The following is a 19,641-nucleotide window of genomic DNA, read 5'->3' on the forward strand; positions in this document are numbered from 1 at the left end:
CTTAAACTTAATATGTCCAATGACAAATTCATCATCTTCAAACTGGTCCACTTGTGTTTTATGTCTCAGTGAATGCTACCACGAATATATTCAGCTATGCAAACCAGAAATCTAGGAACCATCCTCAGCACTTCTGCCTTACCTTCTATTCAAATCCACTCCCAAGTCATGTCTATTTTATCTTTTAAAAGTCTCCAGAATCTGTCCTCTTTTTTCCTTCTCTACCACCATCACTCATTTTCAAGCTACTATCATCACTTTTCTGAACAACTACGTGACTTTTTATTGGCCTCATCTAATTAATTCTAGCCTCCATGTCAGTTTCCTACAAAAAGTTTTCATTGGCTTTCTTTTGGTCTCAAGAAGAACAAAATAAAACAACCAAAGTCCTTAACATGGACTATAAATGAAGTCCTTCATTGTGTGCCACATCTACTTTTCCAGTCTAATTTAAAACATGTTCCTCCTTTCTGTATGTACTGGTCTTTTTCTCAATCACACCTAGCTCTCTCCAATTACAGGGCCTTTGAAAATGCTATTTCCTATGCCTAAAACAATTGCCAACTCCCTTCACTGAAGATCATTTCCTTTGAATTACTGGCTCTTGTGGTAACCTGTACTTCTCCCATGTATCATTTAAAACAGAAGACATTTAATACTTATTTGTGTGATTATTTGTTATGCTAGTAGCCTCTAACTCTGTGAGGGGGGGACCATGTGTACTTCTGCTCCGTTTTATGAGTTTAACACAGTGTCTGGTTCCTGGGAGTTGCTTAGCATATATGTTTGTTGTATGCATGAGTAGATGGATGGAAGAATGGATTTCTACATAGGCATTAAAAGAGATTTAAAGGTAGGCAAGTATTAATGGGATAACTATGGCAAGATATATGAGAATAGGCCCAGAAAGAACAGAAATTGTGTATACCACTTTGGTATCGGATGGTTCATTTTAAACTTTAAGAGAATAGAGTACAACTCAATCAGTAAATGAGCTGACAGACCCATTCAAGTCTAGAGCTTCTCTTCCACAATGCTGTTTTGTCCCCAAATCAAATGTAGCCAGTTAGCAAGAGATATGATGTTTGGGGGTAGTGATTGTGGAGGCTTTTTTGTTCGACAGCATCTCCAGACAGGTTGGATAGAGTCAGTTTCCGATCATCTGTGCTAAAGGAGCGAAACATGGGTGGAGCAGTTAATGTTAGCAAAAGGTTCAGAATATTGACTGCTTTCATATTAAGGGAAACTTATGAAAAGCATAAACCACTGGCTTAAGCTTGGGGAAGATGAGTGGTGTAGGTCAACAGCAACCCCTGTTCAGAACGGTAGTTTCCCCTCACGTAACTCCCCCTATAACCAGGAAGCCAAGGAAGAACCTGCCATTGTCACCACCTGTTGTGCATAGGCGATTAATTATAGACCATTATTAATATGCTCCTTTTTGTTTCCTCTTAAATGAAAGTGTGTGAGAGCTCTAAGACAGATGTTCCCTCACCACAATATTTTTTCCTTCATCATTTGCTTGCACAGATTTGTAATTCCCAAAGAAAAGCTCTTGCCAGGAAAGTAGCTTTCATTTGAACTACTTGGCATTGAGAATCTTGTCATCATCAGCCCAGTGTGATTATAGTTTAAAAATGCAAATGGGATTCTAGGATGAATCAACTGAAGGATAAAATTCATATGAAAAAGTGATGCTGTATAAAACCCTAATTAGGTGGCATCTATAATACAGGTTTCAGTTCAGCCTTTCTTAAACTGTGAGTTTATTGCCAGCAAAAGAGGAAGGTACATGCAAAATTCAACAAATATTTATAGAGCTTTCAGTATGTGCCAGATATTGTTCTAAATGCTTAGGATGCTAGCAGACATTATTACAACAAGATTACTTTGTAGGTTGGGATAAACATACGAAAAGTTGGTGAGGATGGCATGTAGTTTAATGGTAAGGAACAGAGTAGAGCATTTTGGAAAACACTCTCTTTTTTAGTCGGTTGGGAATGTTTTAACATAAGATCTAATTATTCTGCCAGAGCCTAATAAATATAAATAGGCAACATATCTTTTATTTATATGGTAAGAGAAAGACAATAGGAAAAGGAAAATTAGAACAGACTACATCCAAAAGTGACAGTTTAAGGAATTTTATCTGTAATTAAGTGTCTTTAAATTCTGGTGTAAGAGAGGTAGATTTTTTAAACCTGAATTTTTCACTGCAAAAAATCGTGCATGCTTTGGTATAGTTTTCTTTTGCCCTAGCTTCCTTTTATTCTAGGAAAATGTTGAAAGTACAAACACCACTGAATGAGTATAAACTTACTATGCATGTATTAAAATTACTTTGGGAAATAGCAATTTGATTCTATTATCTCTCTGGATCAGTTAAAAGAAAACTTTGAAAAGTAATTTTCCAAATGCTTCCTTCCTCCAATAACCAAAATTCTTGTCAAAGAGACCTGATCACTTTCTGTACGTTTCTCTTGTTGGTCTGGCAGTACTACTGTCAGTCCCTGAGGTTTCCTCTACTTCTTTGCAGAATTCAAGTTATTTGAACCCTAAGTGGTACTGTGTGAAAATGTAGGGCTTGATGGATCCTTTGTGGTTTGACTAGATCAGATTTAAACTGCATGGTCTGGGTTAGGAGAAAGGTTACTACCTACTTTTTGGGCAACTACTCTAAGGCACAAAGTCACTATTGCCACCATGAGATGGTTGCCCTGCTTTGGCTATTTAACAAAGGATGACTGAGAAAAGTTACCAGAGACCTAATACACAATATAACATTTCTATGGGTTATGGCCTATTTACAGAGAACAACGAACTTGCACATAGCCACAGATATAAGCAAAAGGGCCATATTCAGGTAAAACTGGGTTGTGTTGTCTGTTTCTACATCTGTTTGTGTTACCACATTGTATAGTCTCCTTAAGAAAGATAGTCTGCAGGGACTCTTTAAGCCTGAACAATAAAAGGGCAGTGAGGATATTATCCAGCCAGGATCTAATCATAGTACTCAATACTAGAATCTGAATGGTACCTCTGGTTTCCCAAAACAAAAACTACTGGTTTTATGTGAACAGTTTTCATGTGTAATAGTATATAGATGGTTTTGTCTGTCCCATATTAATTTAAATAAGGAGTCATGGGCTTCCCTGGTGGCGCAGTGGTTGAGAGTCCACCTGCCGATGCAGGGGACACAGGTTCGTGCCCCGGTACGGGAAGATCCCACATGGCGTGGAGCGGCTAGGCCCGTGAGCCATGGCCGCTGAGCCTGTGCATCCGGAGCCTGTGGTCCGCAACGGGAGAGGCCACAACAGTGAGAGGCCCACGTATCGCAAAAAAATAAATTAAAAAAAAAAAAAAAGGAGTCAATTTTATTAACTACTTGTTCCATAGAATCCACTGCATCTCTGTCTCACAAATGACTAAATCAAAATAAAGAAGACTTTTTTCTTAAATAACGTAAGCATAGTGTTACTGAACACTATTGTCTACATGAGAACTCGGTTTAAAATGGATAGTAATAGAATATAATAGGAGTTCTTTAGTAATAAGTGAGTTTTTTTCATTTTTACCACACTATCTTCTTTTGTCAGGAAAATCTGCTTTTCTTGGATAGTTTCCAGTAAGCAGCAGTAAAGAGGCATCAGCAATATCATATCCCTCTTAATTCAGATTTGGCTGATGTGCCGTAAGAGATAGCAAGGAGAGACATGGCTATGTAGATTCACATTATTTCTCCCTTTTTGTACATCTGAGCCTTATGTTAGCAGTTTGAATCTGCAGTATTTTACAGACAGTCGCCTGGCACCAAGCTCAGATATGGTGTTCTTCCCACAGAGAGAAAAAGAAGATTCATGATAATGATATATGGAAAATTGTGAAAGGTTGCACTGGCAGTTTAGGTTGAATTATAGAAGCATCCTTTCTAGGACAGTCTGTTCAAATGAAGAACGTATTATAATGGGCAATTAGGTGCTGTATTTGTGTCTTCAGAATGTTAGAGAGTGTTAGAGAGAAACATTGATCTGAATTATGTGTACGTTTTCAAATTACTTTACCTTGCAGAAACAAAATGATGACCAAATTAAATAGCTGTGGCTCTAGTCTGGTTCACTGCAGTTTGTCAACAAGCTGTCATGAAATGTTCTCAGGTGCCCTTGAAAATTTAGAGGACTTGGACTAAAACTTCTTGTTAAATTGTATGCCTTTGATTCCTTTATTTATCCCATTAATCAAATAAACAATTAAAATTGTGTCTAAGAACTGACATTTTCTTTTCAAATATTAGAGAGATTTGAAAAACAACCTTTTAAGAGCTATCTTTCTATAGTGGAAAGAGAACTGCTTTAGTGAACTGGGTTCAAATTCCATTTCATCAGTTTTGAGAATTTTTTTTTAATCACAAGTCACTTACCTTCTTGAACTTCAGTTTTTCCATCTTTAAAGTAGTGTCTATAATACCTACCTGGTGATGTTACCATGATAAATAATTATGATGGGAAGCTTCTAGAATGAAGTTAGAAGGCGCAGTAAATGTTCTCCCTTTTACAGGGTATCATATGCTAAGTACTGATCGTATGTTTAAATCAGTTGAATTTTTTTTTTTTTTTTTGCGGTACGCGGGCCTCTCACTGTTGTGGCCTCTCCCGTTGCGGAGCACAAGCTCCGGACGCGCAGGCTCAGCGGCCATGGCTCACGGGCCTAGCTGCTCCGCGGCATGTGGGATCTTCCCGGACCGGGGCACGAACCCGTGTCCCCTGCATCGGCAGGCGGACTCTCAACCACTGCGCCACCAGGGAAGCCCTGAATTTTTTTGGATTGTTGAATGATAGAGGTTGTGGGATCATATTTACCTAATCAGGATATTGTTAAATAGTGTTCTTGGTGTTCATCCTGAAAAAAAGAAAAACACAGTCAGTTATTTATATCAGTGATGTAATGATTTTATTACTTTGAGAGATGTATTGTTCCAATTTTCTTAATGTTGTTGCCTCACAAGGGTTTGCTTTAAAAAAAAAAGTTTCTCATCAAAGAGCTGGTTGTAGTTAACTGTGTGATTACATGTTAGTATAGTCTTAAATTCTTAAACTGACTGCTGCTTACAGTATGGAATTAAAAGTACTGTCCATTCTTGGTGACCTGCTATAGAAATTAACCTGTACTGATAAAACACTATTTTGTAATCACCTAAATAATCTTTTTCTCCCCGTGATGTAATGAGCTTATAATAGTTTGGCAAAGGCATTGTCTACTCCATTCTTGAACAAATTACATATCTTATAAAAAAAAGTTATTCTTTTACTTATGAAGAGTCTTAAATTTTATTTAAAATATAGGACTTAGTCTCATAGTTAAAAAAACAGAAGTATGAAGGTTGAAAGACTCGCCAGAATCACAGTTTAACTGGATTAAAACATAATGGCAAGAAAGTGGCAAGAAAGATACGTAATTATTTCTAATCATCTGGAAGGCATAAACTTGACTTTTTTTTTTTTTTTACATCTTTATTGGAGTATAATTGCTTTACAATGTTGTGGTAGCTTCTGCTGTACAACAAAGTGAATCAGCTATATGTATACATATATCCCCTCACCTTTGAGCTTCCCTCCCACCCTCCCTATCCCACCCCTCTAGGTGGTCACAAAGCATCGAGGTGATCTCCCTGTGCTATGCAGCAGCTTCCCACTAGCTATCTGTCTTACGTTTGGTAGTGTATATGTCAACGCTACTCTCTCACTTCGTCCCAGCTTCCCCTTCCCCCTCTGTGTCCTCAAGTCCGTTCTCTATGTCTGCATAGAGAAGTCTGCGTCTTTATTCCTGCCCAACCACTAGGTTCATCAGTACTGGTTTTTTTAGATTCCATATATGTGTGTTAGCATACGGTATTTGTTTTTCTCTTTCTGACTTACTTCACCCTGTATGACAGACTCTAGGTCCATCCACCTCATTACAGATAGCTTAATTTAGTTTCTTTTTATGGCTGAGTAAATATTCCATTGTATATATGTGCCTCGTCTTCTTTATCCGCTCATCTGTTGATGGACGCTTAGGTTGCTTCCATGTCCTGGCTATTGTAAATAGAGCTGCAATGAACATTGTGGTACATGACTCTTTTTGAATTATGGTTTTCTCAGGGTATATGCCCGGTAGTGGGATTGCTGGGTCATATGGTAGTTCTATTTTTAGTTTTTTAAGGAACCTCCATACTGTTCTCCATAGCGGCTGTATCAATTTACATTCCCACCAACAGTGCAGGAGGGTTCCCTTTTCTCCACACCCTCTCCAGCATTTATTGTTTGTAGATGTTTTGATGATGGCCATTCTCACCGGTGTGAGGTGATACCTCATTGTGGTTTTGATTTGCATTTCTCTGATGATTAGTGATGTTGAGCATCTTTTCATGTGTTTGTTGGCAATCTGTATGTTTTCTTTGGAGAAATGTCTATTTAGGTCTTCTGCCCATTTTTGGATTGGTTGTTTGTTTTCTTGATATTGAGCTGCATGAGCGGCTCATATATTTTGGGGATTAATCCTTTGTCAGTTGCTTCATTTGCAAGTATTTTCTCCCATTCTAAGGGTTGTCTTTTCATCTTGTTTATGGTTTCCTTTGCTGTGCAAAAGCTTTTCAGTTTCATTAGGTCCCATTTGTTTATTTTTTAAACTTGAAGATTTTTAATCCTAGTTCTGACACTAACTACTTGGCCTTAGGTGGATCAGTACCTTTCTGTGAAAGTTTGCATTTCTATACAACAGTTTCAGTGCCTGTTAGACCTACTCACAGCATAATTGTGAGAAGAAAATGAAGTAACACAAAAGTGTGCTTACTTCTACTCAGCCCGCTTAAGGGAGGCAGACCTTGGAGATTTGGCTTTTCCCATCAACCATGTAAATGACCTTAGGAACATATCTTCTTTCCAAAGAACTTGAGCTTTCAACTTAATTCTAGAAACCAAACTATGGTACCAGAATACTTGAGAACAAAATCACTGATACCTTTTATAGTTGCAGAGAAAGAATAAATTACTTTTTGCTATTCTTTGTTCTATTGCACTGCGGTCTTCAGAGCTTTCAGCTGAAGGCTAATTATTGATCTGATACACACTATATTTTTTAATGTGCTCATTTTTTAAAAAGAAGAGTTTTACCTTCTTTTTTTCTAACAGAATTATTCTTTATCTTGAAAATGGGGCATAAGTAAAATCCTAAATCAGAGTATGATGGTGCATGGTAGACCACTGATGCAATGTCTAATATAGACTCTCCGAAAATAATTTTGTAGGATACTCTTTATTCTTTGGAGGATCTATGTCATCTCTTCTCTTTTTTTAAAAACTGGTTTTAACAGAACAGGACAGAAACATTTGAAATCTGAACACATTCTTATCATTAGAGAAGTTATAAGCCAAGAAATATAAATCTATAGAAGAAAGACATTCCCAGATTGTTCTGCCATTTAAAATTATGCAGCTGATGATAAGAGCAAGAATTATAATATGGTTCTGATCAATTCTGAGTATAAAAAGTAGTTTTCTTTATTCTGTATATGTAACCATTATTGTGCTTAGGTTTTTTTTAATCAAAAGAACAAACTTGCTGAATTTGGCAAACCTATTTATGCCCATAACTTCTCTATTCCAAAAATAACTTGAGGTGGCTTATAATAAAATCAAAGATAAAATAAAACCCCAAAATTATAAGTACAAATTTAAAAGAACTTGTTTGGTTTGCATTTCATTGCAACCTTTGGCTCCTTTGGATCATTTCTTGTTTTAAATATATGCTTAGCTACTTTAAATTTACTTTTGTTTCATATTTGCTTCTAAGTCATTAATTGTTCATATTGCTTTGAGTGATCTGTGATGCATTAGGCAGACTGCCTATGTTCAGATCCCAGCTCCTACATTTGTTAGTGCAGGTGGTCACTAGTTAAAGTGGGAACGACAGATTTTTTTCAATAAAAACTATTGCAAATAAGGAAGGAGCTCCAGCATGAACTGAATTCAACTTTGCTGGAAAAAAAAGCAGGAGACCTTATTTTAAAGGCTGAGCTGTGCTAAGGGAAAGGCACTGAGGGAGATTGGAGGGGTTAGTCCATGTGACTAGGCCATCTGGGTTTGTTGATTGGCACTTATCCAGAGGAAAAAGAAACTTCTCCTATCTTTATGACAGGAGGCAGTGATGTAAGTTAGAGCAGGACATCCATTGGCTGAGAACTATCTCCTTGATGTGAGAAGACAGTTCTGGATAGAAGATTTACAACTCAAAGAGGCAGAGAAAAGATTTACAATTGCCAGCTTTCTAAAGTAACTGCACTAAGACGGGTTCAGAAGCCTATCTGCCTATTACCAGGTTTTGGCCAGAATGAATAGTAAAGCTACTTAATCTTGGTTTGCCTCAGTTTCCTCATCTATAAAATGGGGATGATAATAATAGTACCTGTGTCATGGGAATGTGTTTTAAGGATTAAAGGAGTTAATACATGTAAAGCACTTAGAGCAGTGCTTACACATAGTAAGCTCTCAACAAATGCTAATTTTTACTCTTACTGTCTTTAAAGGAGTTAATAATAGTATCTATGGATACTGTTGGGTCTATATTGGATTGTTTTTGTTATTAAATGATACAATACATATATAACATTGAGAACCATGGCTGGCTCATTATAAGAATTCAATAACTGTTGGCTAGAAGTAGTATTAGTAGCAGCAGCAGCTATAGTCTGCCACTAAATATCTTTCAGTCCCGAATTACTCATAACTCAGGATGTTCAACTAGAAGGGAATCTTGAATTTCTTATTCCTGTTAGAACAAAGTAGGTCTGTTTTATAATGTTAGTAATTCAGAGGTTGGAAAAATATTTATGAGCAATCTTGTACATCATGGTAAGATCTTTAAGCAATATTTTGCCAATGTATTTCCAAACCCAGTATATTGGGTTTTGGATACAGAGGTCACATCTCCAGCATTTATGGGGCTTAACCTTCTTGCTGTGCAACCTTCAACATTTCCCAGCCTGTTTCCTCCTTATCAAAATGAGTGAATCTAAATAATTATAAAGCCTTTTAAGAAATGAAACAATTTGTTCCAGTAGAAGAAATGGTATATATAAAAGTAGTAATAAAGACTGAATCATATTTCTGTAATTTTTTAAATTTTAAGATACTTCTTTGATGTGTATTTGAATCTCCTTGCTTCCCAGCCAACACAGAAATGAAAAAAGAAGTACAAATTTCACAATTTTTGGTGCTGACCAGTAGGTTTAGAGAAACCCAGATTATCTCTATCCATGTTTGTGGAGTCTCTTGATTCCACCACTGTGCAGTAATAATCCATGAAGTATGAATTATTAAATGAGTTCAGTCTCTATTTGTATTGGGTATATTATAAATCATAGCACATACTTCACTACATATGGATTTCCATTAAGGAAGTGGAATACATAGATCAACAGTTGCCCATTCTCCTTAATTTGCAATTTTTGTCACTAAAAATTCTTGATGTTAGTATATTTGATAGTAGAAAATGGCAATTTTGATAAGAGACTAATAACTGGAAAAGAAAGAATAATGAGTTAATGTTGATTTCTTCAATGCACTACATAAAAATTTTAAACTAAGGGAAAACAGGGACTTCCCTGTGGGTCCAGTGGTTAAGACTTCGCTTTCCAGTGCAGGGGGTATGGGTTCGGTCCGTGGTCGGGGAGCTAAGTTCCTACATGCCTCAGGGCTCAGGGCCAAAAAACCAAAATTGCTACAAGAAGCAATATTGTAACAAATTCAATAAAGACTTTTTAAAAAAATCAAAAAAGAAATCTTTAAAAAATAATAAAGGGAGAACAACCAAATATAATATATTTTAAAACCAACTTTTATTCATTGTATCTTTTTTTAAATTAATTTATTTTTTTGGCTGCGTTATGTCTTCATTGCTGTGCGGAGGCTTTCTCTAGTGGCGAGCAGGGGCTACCCTTCATTGCGGTGCGCTGGCTTCTCATTGTGGTGGCTTCTCTTGTTGCGGAGCACGGGCTCTAGGCACGCGGGCTTCAGTAGTTATGGCACACACAGGCTCAGTAGTTGTGGCTCGCTGGCTCTAGAGCACAGGGTCAGTAGTTGCGCCACATGGGCTTAGTTGCTCCGTGGCATGTGAGATCTTCCCGGACCAGGAATAGAACCCATGTCCCCTGCATTGGCAGGCGGATTCTTAACCACTGCGCCACCAGGGAAGTCCGCATTGTATCTTTTTAATTAATATTTTGGGCAGTTGTAAAGTGATTCAAGAAATTAAATATTTAATTATGCAAATAGTAAAGATGGTCAAAACTAACTCCTACCATTTTAAAGTCAAATGCATTGAATTGTTTTACTTTATGTAGAAGCATTTAAAATGTTGCCTTTTAACTGTGACAGTACTAGAAATATTACTCATGATAATTGGTTTTATAAGTAGGATTTGACATCGTTTAGGAAAGAATCATAGAAAAATGTTTAGGGAGCCTAAGTTCTAGGCTTAGCCCTTCCATTAACCTGGCACCCAGCATTTGGCAGACAACTTCACCTCACTGGACCAGTAGTTCTTTTTCAGTCATAGAGCCCATGCTTTTACAAGTTATTTCTTCTTTACTAGCAGCAGTTTAATTCATATTTTTTATCTTTCTTTCTTTAATAGTCTGATACGTACTTCTGCATGTCAATGCATTTGCCAATGGATGAGGAAGCCTTCGTGAGTAAGTATTAATTGGATGGTGTGGAGGGGTGGGCAGTTGAAGGAAGGGCAGCTATTGGAAATCAGTGAAAGGTTCTCTTTGATCGTTATGAGCATATTAATCTTTTACTGTCAGTTTCTAAAAATGCATTTATAATGCCTAATGCAGAAACAAACCAGTGAGCCACCGAGAGACAAGATTACAAACTGTATCTGGAGAGACTTATGAGTAATAGTAGTTAAGGAGTTGCATGCAGATGTCGATGGCTCCCAAGGCCATGTGGTCCCAGTTGTAGAGTATTGGCTTTCTGTCTGTGGCTGGATGCTTAATTCCGCTCCACTCAACAGACTCTTTATATACCTGCTGGTTCATGCTATAAATCGACTGCACTCAGAATCAGCATTGGGGAATGTAAGATTTTACCTGTCAGACAAGTAGATGGATAGGAAGGAATGAAAGTAGGAGTGAATGAGAGAAGGAAAGAAGGGAAAGAGAGAGGGAGGGAGGGAGGGAGGGAAGACAGAAGGAACCTCAGTCCTATTGTCTATATTATAGAATAAGAGGGCTCTTAAATGACAGCTCCTTCCCCAGCTGAGCCTTTAAATCAGATAGAAAATGTGACAAAGCACCATCTGTTTTCATCTAGGTGGTTTTAATTTAAACATCCCTTATGACAGACATTTAACTGTTTAGGGAAGGCATGTGATTGGCAAATTATTCATGGATTTGCCCCCATCCCTTGTTTTTCTGCTTTGAGACGTTGATTTTGGAGAGAAAGTGATGGTAATGAGAGTTGTACTTTGTGCCCTTGAAACTAATCTTCAAGTGGACTGTCTGAAATGGCTATTATATGAATTGTAAAATGTGTACAGTAGCCTTGGGGCCATCTGAGGATGAACTTTCATGAGGTGTTCCCCACAGGAAAATACATTGTAGATCCTCAAAGCCAGAACAATGTGCATCTATTTTTTCACACACTTTGGTGGCAGTCACAACAGAAAATACAACCTGTATCAACACTCTAAACAAAATTTGCTCCATAGTTAACTCCTAAAAATAAGTCAGACCTTGGGCAGTTGAACATTGCCTGAGTCATGTTCCTTTGTGTAACAATTGAACATTACCAGGAAAAACGTTAGGAAGTATGGTGCTTCCAGATCCTGAACTTTAACTTTAAAGGGAGAAAAATAATTTAAGTTCCTAATTGTCATGCTTTGAGTAACACCAAAAGTGATTTAGGATATAAATTCATAATTTAAATATTAACAGTAAAGCTTTCCTCAATTTCATGTCCACATATTCGATAGCTTAGGAGAAAATAATGTTTACCAATAAAAAGGAACTGTACCTGAAGTTTTTCTTTACTAATTTTATATTTTCTTTGTCCAAGTTCAGGAGTAGACTTTCTTCCTCCTGTTTTTGAAGAGAAGGCCCCTCTACACACCTGTATAAATATGGTAGTCGTGTTTCAGAGCAGTATTACAGGTCTCACATTAATAGGTTACTGGCTTGTTTCTGGAGGTAGTAGTAGTAAATGATTTCAGAGCTGGTGACTCTAAGGCCTATAAATATATATCCTGGAATGTGTTATTGCTCTCCTCATATAAATGTGTTTACTTTCACATAACTTAAAATTGAAAGTACAAGTCAATATATTCAGTCAAGAAAAATATTCACAGGAAACACATAAAGGGCTATATTACAACCAGGTGTTAAACATTTGTCCATTTTCCTTAGGCAACTCTCATCTAAGATTAAACTGTTTCCAGTTCTAAGGTCCTTAAAGGATCTTATAAGAATAATTATAACTATTTTCAGTATTTCTTCTTTACTTTATTGCTGGGAGGATTGCATGAATACTAAACATTTTGTCACCTGTTCAAAACATGATTATTTCATTTTCAGTGTTAGTCCTTTAATATACTACCCCCAGGAGATTTGTGGTTACCGTTGTTTACATAATTCAGCAACCACAGAAGTTTAGGTGTAGGCAAAATAGAACTGGAAAATTGAAAACCAAAGAGAAGTACCAACAGTGATTTATATAAGGGAATAAGTAAGGAAAAATTTGCATGTATAATCTCTTTAATTCTTAGGACAGCACTGTAGGTTGTCCTATTTTATATAGAGAAACAGAGACAGGAACATCTGTGTCTGTGATTTAATCAGGTGCTAGGACAATAGTTTGTCCTATTATAGGAATGCTTGTTCCTGTAATCAGCTCACCACCAGCCATCATTTACTGAGGACTTGCCAGACACTAAGATACTGAAAACTAAGCGTATTTAAGCCATTTTAGAGAAAAAGAAACAGAAGGTCAGAGAGGTTAAGAAGCTTTTACTATATATGTGCTCCCTACATGTATGCCATTTAAATCATAACAGATTTAGGTGTGGGGATAGTGATACAGGGGATAAAGGGAAGAAGTTATCAAATGGATAGAAGGAGCTGAAATACAGCAATCGTACATCTCTGTCTTCCTCACATTAAAAACAATTATTCTTTCATTCCCTTACCTTCATTCCCTACTGGGAACACTCTGGTCAGTTCTGCCAAAAAGTAAAATAAACCTCAAACCATTTTATGAAATAAAACCCAATACACATGAAGATTTAAACATTTGCAGAAGGCAAAGGGCTTGGATATACAGATTATGTTAGGAGGGTGATTATACATAGCTTATCCCACTTCCCAAAGTGATAGTTTTAGTTGTGGGGTAACCAAGGCTTTTCCATGAATGAAATTTTGGCTTTTTTGTGCGTTGTCTGAAATTCTGGGTCTCAGGGTGCCTTATCATAAGATTAAATATGGTTAAAAATGAAGACTTGTAATCACTTATAAAACTTTGTTCATTTTTTTTCTTAAGACACTTATCATTTTATACCTTCTGTTTTCATTATCTGTGCCCTTAAAATTTTTGAATGCCAGCAGGATATGTGCCACAGGATATAGTAGGGACTCAGTAATTGCTTGCTTATACATGAGTGGACCCTAAAAAAGTGTTTTGTTTGGCCATTTTATAAGGCAACATATTGAATAGTAGAAAATTTACTCTTTTGTCTTAAATTATACTCATTTGAATATAACGGAATAATTGTTTTTTAAGAAAGGCACTTGTTCATAAATTCAGCAAACTTAAAAAAATTTTTTTTAATAGATCTTCATTGGAGTATAATTGCTTCACAGTACTATGTTAGTTTCTGTTATACAACAAAGTGAATCAGCCATATGTATACATATATCCCCATATCCCCTCCCTCTTGTGTCTCCCTCCCACCCTCCCTATCCCACCCCTCTAGGTGATCACAAAGCACCGAGCTGATCTCCCTGTGCTGTGCAGCCGCTTCCCACTAGCTGTTTCACATTTGGTAGTGTGTATATGTCAATGCTACTCTCACTTTGCCCCAGCTTCCCCCCACAACCCCGTGCCCTCAAATCCATTCTCTACGTCTTTATTCCTGCCCTGCCACTAGGTTCATCAGTACCATTTTTTTCTTTTCTTTTTTTTTGCTTAGATTCCATATATATGTGTTAACAAATGGTATTTGTTTTTCTCTTTCTGACTTTACTTCACTCTGTATGACAGACTCTAGGTCCATCACCTCACTACAAATAACTCAATTTCGTTTCTTTTTATGGCTGAGTAATATTCCACTGTATATGTGTGCCACTTTTTCTTTATCCATTCATCTGTCGATGGACATTTAGGTTGCTTCCATGGCCTGGCTATTGTAAATAGTTTAGCAAACTTTTAAAATTCTGCTGTGTGCCAGTTATTGGGCTAGGCAGTGGAGATGTAGTATGATACAAATTCAAGGAAATCACAGCCTGGCAGAATTCTAGAAGACAAGAATACAAATGTTATAACATATAAAAAGGACTTTCTTCTTTTACTTTTCAAATTTCTGAAGAAAATTACAAAAGGCAGACTGCTTATTAGGACTAAAACAAACTCTCTTGATGGTGATAAAAGCCAAAATTGCATTTGAGTAATTTATAATTTTTACACTTGTGTGACTAATTATGTAACTCATTTAAATAAACATATTTCTTAATTTTGAGAAGATACCATTACAATTATCATGGAATTTCATGTGCATATGCCTGTAATATATACATATAAGCCTGTCCAACATGTTTGATGTGTTTATATGTTAGCACTGAATTATTAAATATGAATTAAAGTAGGTGTTTGAGAAAATACTATAATGAAGATAAGTATAATTTTCATATTCTGAACAAAATTATAGCTTTCCCTAGAGCACTGCTTTTGTTTGTTGTTTTAATAAAGAACCACAGAACTGGAATGGGCGAGGGTATGATAAAATCTACATTTGACCACTGAACTGTGTTGCTGTCTAAAAGGTGTTTTATAGACACTCAGAAGAATTGGTTCTGACAGCAGCCCACTCAGCCAAGAAATTTGACTGTCATCTTCATCCACTTGCTTTCCCTGACATGGATGACCAGTAAATAAATGTGTCTTTTCCTTAGTGAATGATGGCAGGTCCCTGTCTATCAAATTGCACTATACAAATCAGATAGAAGCATTGAATTTAGAAATAGATGAAAATTAATCTAATGATTCATTGCTTTTCATTTTCTTGGGCTTCTCTGTTGAATGTGAAACAATTCCTACTGCAGAGTTGTACAGTTAGACTTGAATATTTCCAAATGTGACCTGTCTTAAACAAAGCACATGTTAAGGTGGTGTTGGGATACTTCAAAAATTACAGAAGCAATCTAATTTTGTTCATGCTTATGGGTCAGCTACATAGTATGACTGTAAAGACCAAGGTCTGGCAGGGTTCAGTGCTCATTTATCCACATTTTATGGCTTTGACAGCAGTAAATAGAAGGGGGTGTGTGTGTGTTTGTGTGTGTGAGTCCCCATCCCAATGCAATCATTCTGTCACCTTTCTGCTTCCAATTAATTGACTACATATACTTCTCTCTTCACCTAGGATTTTCTCCAACATGAATAATTTAGTCTCTGACTTCCACATGACCGTTGGGTACCTCCCAGCAGCCATACTCGAGGCTATTCTAGTTTTTTAGTGAAAGCTACTTGGAGAGAGCTGAAATAGCACAAATAAGATACACTGTACTGGAGGTCTCTGATGAGTGGCTAAAACCTCATTTGCTTGGTCATAATCAAGAAGTAGAAGCTGTTGCTATACACTCTGTCTCAGCATATTTCTTAAATGTCCTCTATCCTTTGGTCACCCAAATACCCGCATTTCCAACATGACAGCCCCCCCAAGCCCTCAGAGTTTTGTCAGGTAATAAAAAAGAGAGGAGGGGTAGGAACCATTTCATTATATTTTATGAAGCTGAGACTTAGGAATGTCTTCAAATCTGTGCATCTAGAGGTCACCAAAAAGTAACTGACATGTTGACAAAGCTGTTTTAATGCAATAATGTCAAAATGCCACTCCTCCCCACTCCCCAGAAAATGGCCAATTCCGAAAGCCCAGGGTTGGATCAGGTTTGATGTGTAAAACATCCTTCAGTGTCTAGGGGTTCTTGGTATTTTGACAGTCATTCTGAAGTATCCATTTCAGCTATTTCAGTGGGGACAATTTCAGTGGCCAGCTCTAAAAAGACCAGTGTGAACTGTTTTAGTCAGAGAAAATTTCATGAGAGAGATGGCAGTGTTTGATCTGGGTCTGGGAAGACGGTCTATTTGGATCTGCAGAAGGAGGAGGATATTCCAGCTGCCAACCATATGAGCACGGAAGGAGCGTACTGGGCACACGTGTGAGCCTCGCCACTTGCTGGCTGCATGGCCGTGGGCGGTTGTTACTCAGGCTCATCTGTTTGAGGGGGAAAGGACCAGACTCATAGGGTTGTGGTGAGCAGTAAATGAGCCACGCACAGGGTAAGCCCTCAGTAAACGTTAGTGGTTATGGTTACTAGGTGAGAAGGGCAGCCAGTGAGAGCACAGAGTGTATGTTGGAGGTTGTCTTGTTGGAAATGTAGTGGGATCGGAGACTGCCGCGATATTCTGGAAAGGCAAGAGGGGAATGTGGATTTGATTCTGTGGGAAATTAATAGGGGGATATTACAGAGATGACATTACAAAAACAGGGCTTAATGAAGCTTATGCTATTTTATCTTGCATAGTCTGGCTGGTAACGTCTATTTATTGACTGTTTAGTTGGTTCTGACATATACCAGAAAGTTCCTTTTTAAAAGGTATTTCATCTAGAAGTTTAATTCTTTTTGTGCTGAAATTCCTTTATTCAGCGGTAAGGATTATTTCACTTGAAATTTGCGTTCAATTTATAGCCTTGCTTGGGTGTCTTATTTCTTGGTTAATTTGGTGACAGCAGCTTAAAGTCCTCATAAACCACGTTAAGGATTCTTTCTGAATTGTATATCATTGTCCAAGCTAGCGAGAGCTAACGACAACTTTTCTATTAAACTTTCTGATTAAAAATGTTCAAGCAGAGGTCTTTATTTTAGTGTAGAATTGCTTTATGGTTTGCAGAAAGCCGGCAGAAGGTAATATAATATGCCATTGCTGTGGGTTTTCAACATGCAGCCAAATGGACTACGCTGCTGTGAGCTTTACATTTGTCTGAACTTTTCTCGCCCAACTGCAAGATTATGAACATTAAGGTTGATCATAGCCTACACTTAAATTGCAATTTAGAGCATTATCTTCAGTTCCTATGAATGATTTCTGAAGTATAATCTTTATTTTTTGTAAATAAAGAAATGTTTATGGGAGTGATATTAAGATTGGGGAACTGATAATTTTTTTTTAATTATGACAACTCTTTTACATTATTGTTTCTTGAACCTTACACCTCTCTATTTTCTCAATATTGAAAATGGCTTGAAAGCACTAGGATTATTAGAAAACAGACTCTATCACAGACATTAACATACTCAGCAGGGGTTCCATTTGTATGCTTGCTGCAGACCTCAGCCCTAAAATGATTTTAGGTGATACAGCTAAAACTGCCTGATGTAATGTAGAGTTCCAGTGATCTCTTTTAATAAAACAGTTCTAAAGGATCAACTAATTTTTGCCTTCAGAAACATTTATAAATTCATTTTAAAAGAAACCTTATTTTTACTGTTTACTCTGAACATTTAAAAGAGCTATACAACCCAAGTTAATTAAGATGAGTAAACTCTGCATATGCTCATGTAATAGAATATATTCAGCCACTGCCACTGAAAATGTTGACTGTTGTCAGAATCACCTCTGATTCACCTTTGAAATTTTGCGAAGAGACACTTGCCTGGAACAACTTTTGGAGATTCAAATAAGATATTGATGGGGGAAGGGGCAGGACTGATCTAGGATTGACCCTGAGCACTTGTATTTTTAACAAACTCCATAGGATAATTCTAATGCACAGCACTAGCTGAAAAGTATCTTTGACAAAAAATGTTTAATAACATGTAAAAATATCCACAGTATATGAAATAAGCTGTTTACTGTAATATGATTCCACTAAGAGGAAAAAAGAAATAAAGTTAACAGTTTTCTCTGATGATATATGTAGGTAACAATTCAGGAATGCCTAAGTTTTGGAGATTCAAACTTGCATTTGCAAGTCAGTTCTTTTTTATTTGATAGGTTAATTATCCATGGTCTGTAGTATTTCTTTACTGCCTTCCTTTGGCTAAAAAGGGTGTTCCTCCCATTTCCAGTGGTATTTTGGGGGTTGGTTATATGTGTACATAAATATCTCCTAAATTGCATATTCCTCCACTTGGCTATGTGAGTTCTTTGAAATATTTCCACGTCCTAGGTCTGGCAGATACATCAAAATTTGACACACAGACCTGGATATCCATCCACTTGGAAGGGAAAAATGGAGAGAAAGCCAAGTGCTAAATGAAATTCTCTCCTAGGTCACATTTTTAGAAAATTTTATGGCCCTGATTGTAGTCTGATGTTAGCTAAAAGAAGCCATAAATCCTGGACAAGCTCATGCAGTTAGAACAAATTTTGCTTAGAACTCCGGAAAATAGACCTAGTTATCTCTCTGCTCAATATATCACCCACACATGTACTTTCAAGTCTTTCATTTCAGATGACATTATTCTTTGAGAAATCCTCCAACCTATGCACTTTCAGTATTATCACATTTCCTTTAATTAACGTGCTTGAGTCACTATTTCTGGAGTCTTAGTCCTTCAAAGTATTTGGTCCCCAGGACTCACTCGCACTTACTTGCCTATAAAATTTTCCCTGGTCTTATCCATCAGGCCGTCTGAACTGCTAACACCCATTGAGGCTGAAGAACCATTTCCACTTAAGCAACTGTCATCTTATTATTGAGTTAGAAGAGTCAGTGGCACTTTTAATCTTATCGGGTATAATACACCCTTGCATTCTCACAAGGCTGTGGTTTTTGCCTGTTTGTCACCATCCCAAGGCTGCCTTTGTTTATTCTCCCTGTCAGAATCACACACTTAAATGCAGTTGTTTTCATTATTATCCTCTAGCTCCCTTCCCCTTGGATCCTTTATTTCTTTTGGTGTATGATGGGAGAAAAAAAACGAAGGGGGAATTTAAGATGTGATTTTTAAATATTTTTCCATATTATATTTTGTGTAGTGTTGAAATCTCTAGCATAGTTATCTGTGTGTCCTGTGCTCAGTGGACATTATTCTTATTCCCTAGGGGTGGGGTCTTATTTTGCAAAGCCAGGAATAGTAAGTAGGAGTGGTACAAACCCAGGAAATGGACCTGTCAGCCTAATCTTTTCCCAGTTGACCTCTGCCCAGTACTGGCAGCAGGCCCTTCAATGAAATTGTCCAAGTCCTGCTTTATCCTTGCTCTATTTTATGGCATCTACTGTTTGGTTTAGGTTTATATTTTGATATGACATTTCTTTTGCTGGACGTGTTTTTCATTTCAACTTGCAATGAATTTTACTTTCAGTTACAATTATATGAATAGTTTATTA

General features: G+C 37.0%; 1 protein-coding gene across 13 annotated transcripts in view; it reads left to right on the forward strand.

Moving 5' to 3' along the window:
• The window catches only part of PAM (peptidylglycine alpha-amidating monooxygenase), a 285,194-nt gene that overhangs the window by 157,923 nt on the left and 107,630 nt on the right, over nt 1-19,641 (forward strand). For all 13 annotated transcript variants that reach the window (XM_028493105.2, XM_024120931.3, XM_024120939.3 and 10 more), the window contains one exon: nt 10,669-10,726. In XM_028493105.2, coding sequence (XP_028348906.1) covers nt 10,669-10,726 — 58 coding nt within the window. The remainder of the gene's footprint in view (nt 1-10,668; nt 10,727-19,641) is intronic.

This window comes from Physeter macrocephalus, chromosome 8 (assembly GCF_002837175.3).
Source record: "Physeter macrocephalus isolate SW-GA chromosome 8, ASM283717v5, whole genome shotgun sequence".
Classification (NCBI taxonomy): Eukaryota; Metazoa; Chordata; class Mammalia; order Artiodactyla; family Physeteridae; genus Physeter; species Physeter macrocephalus.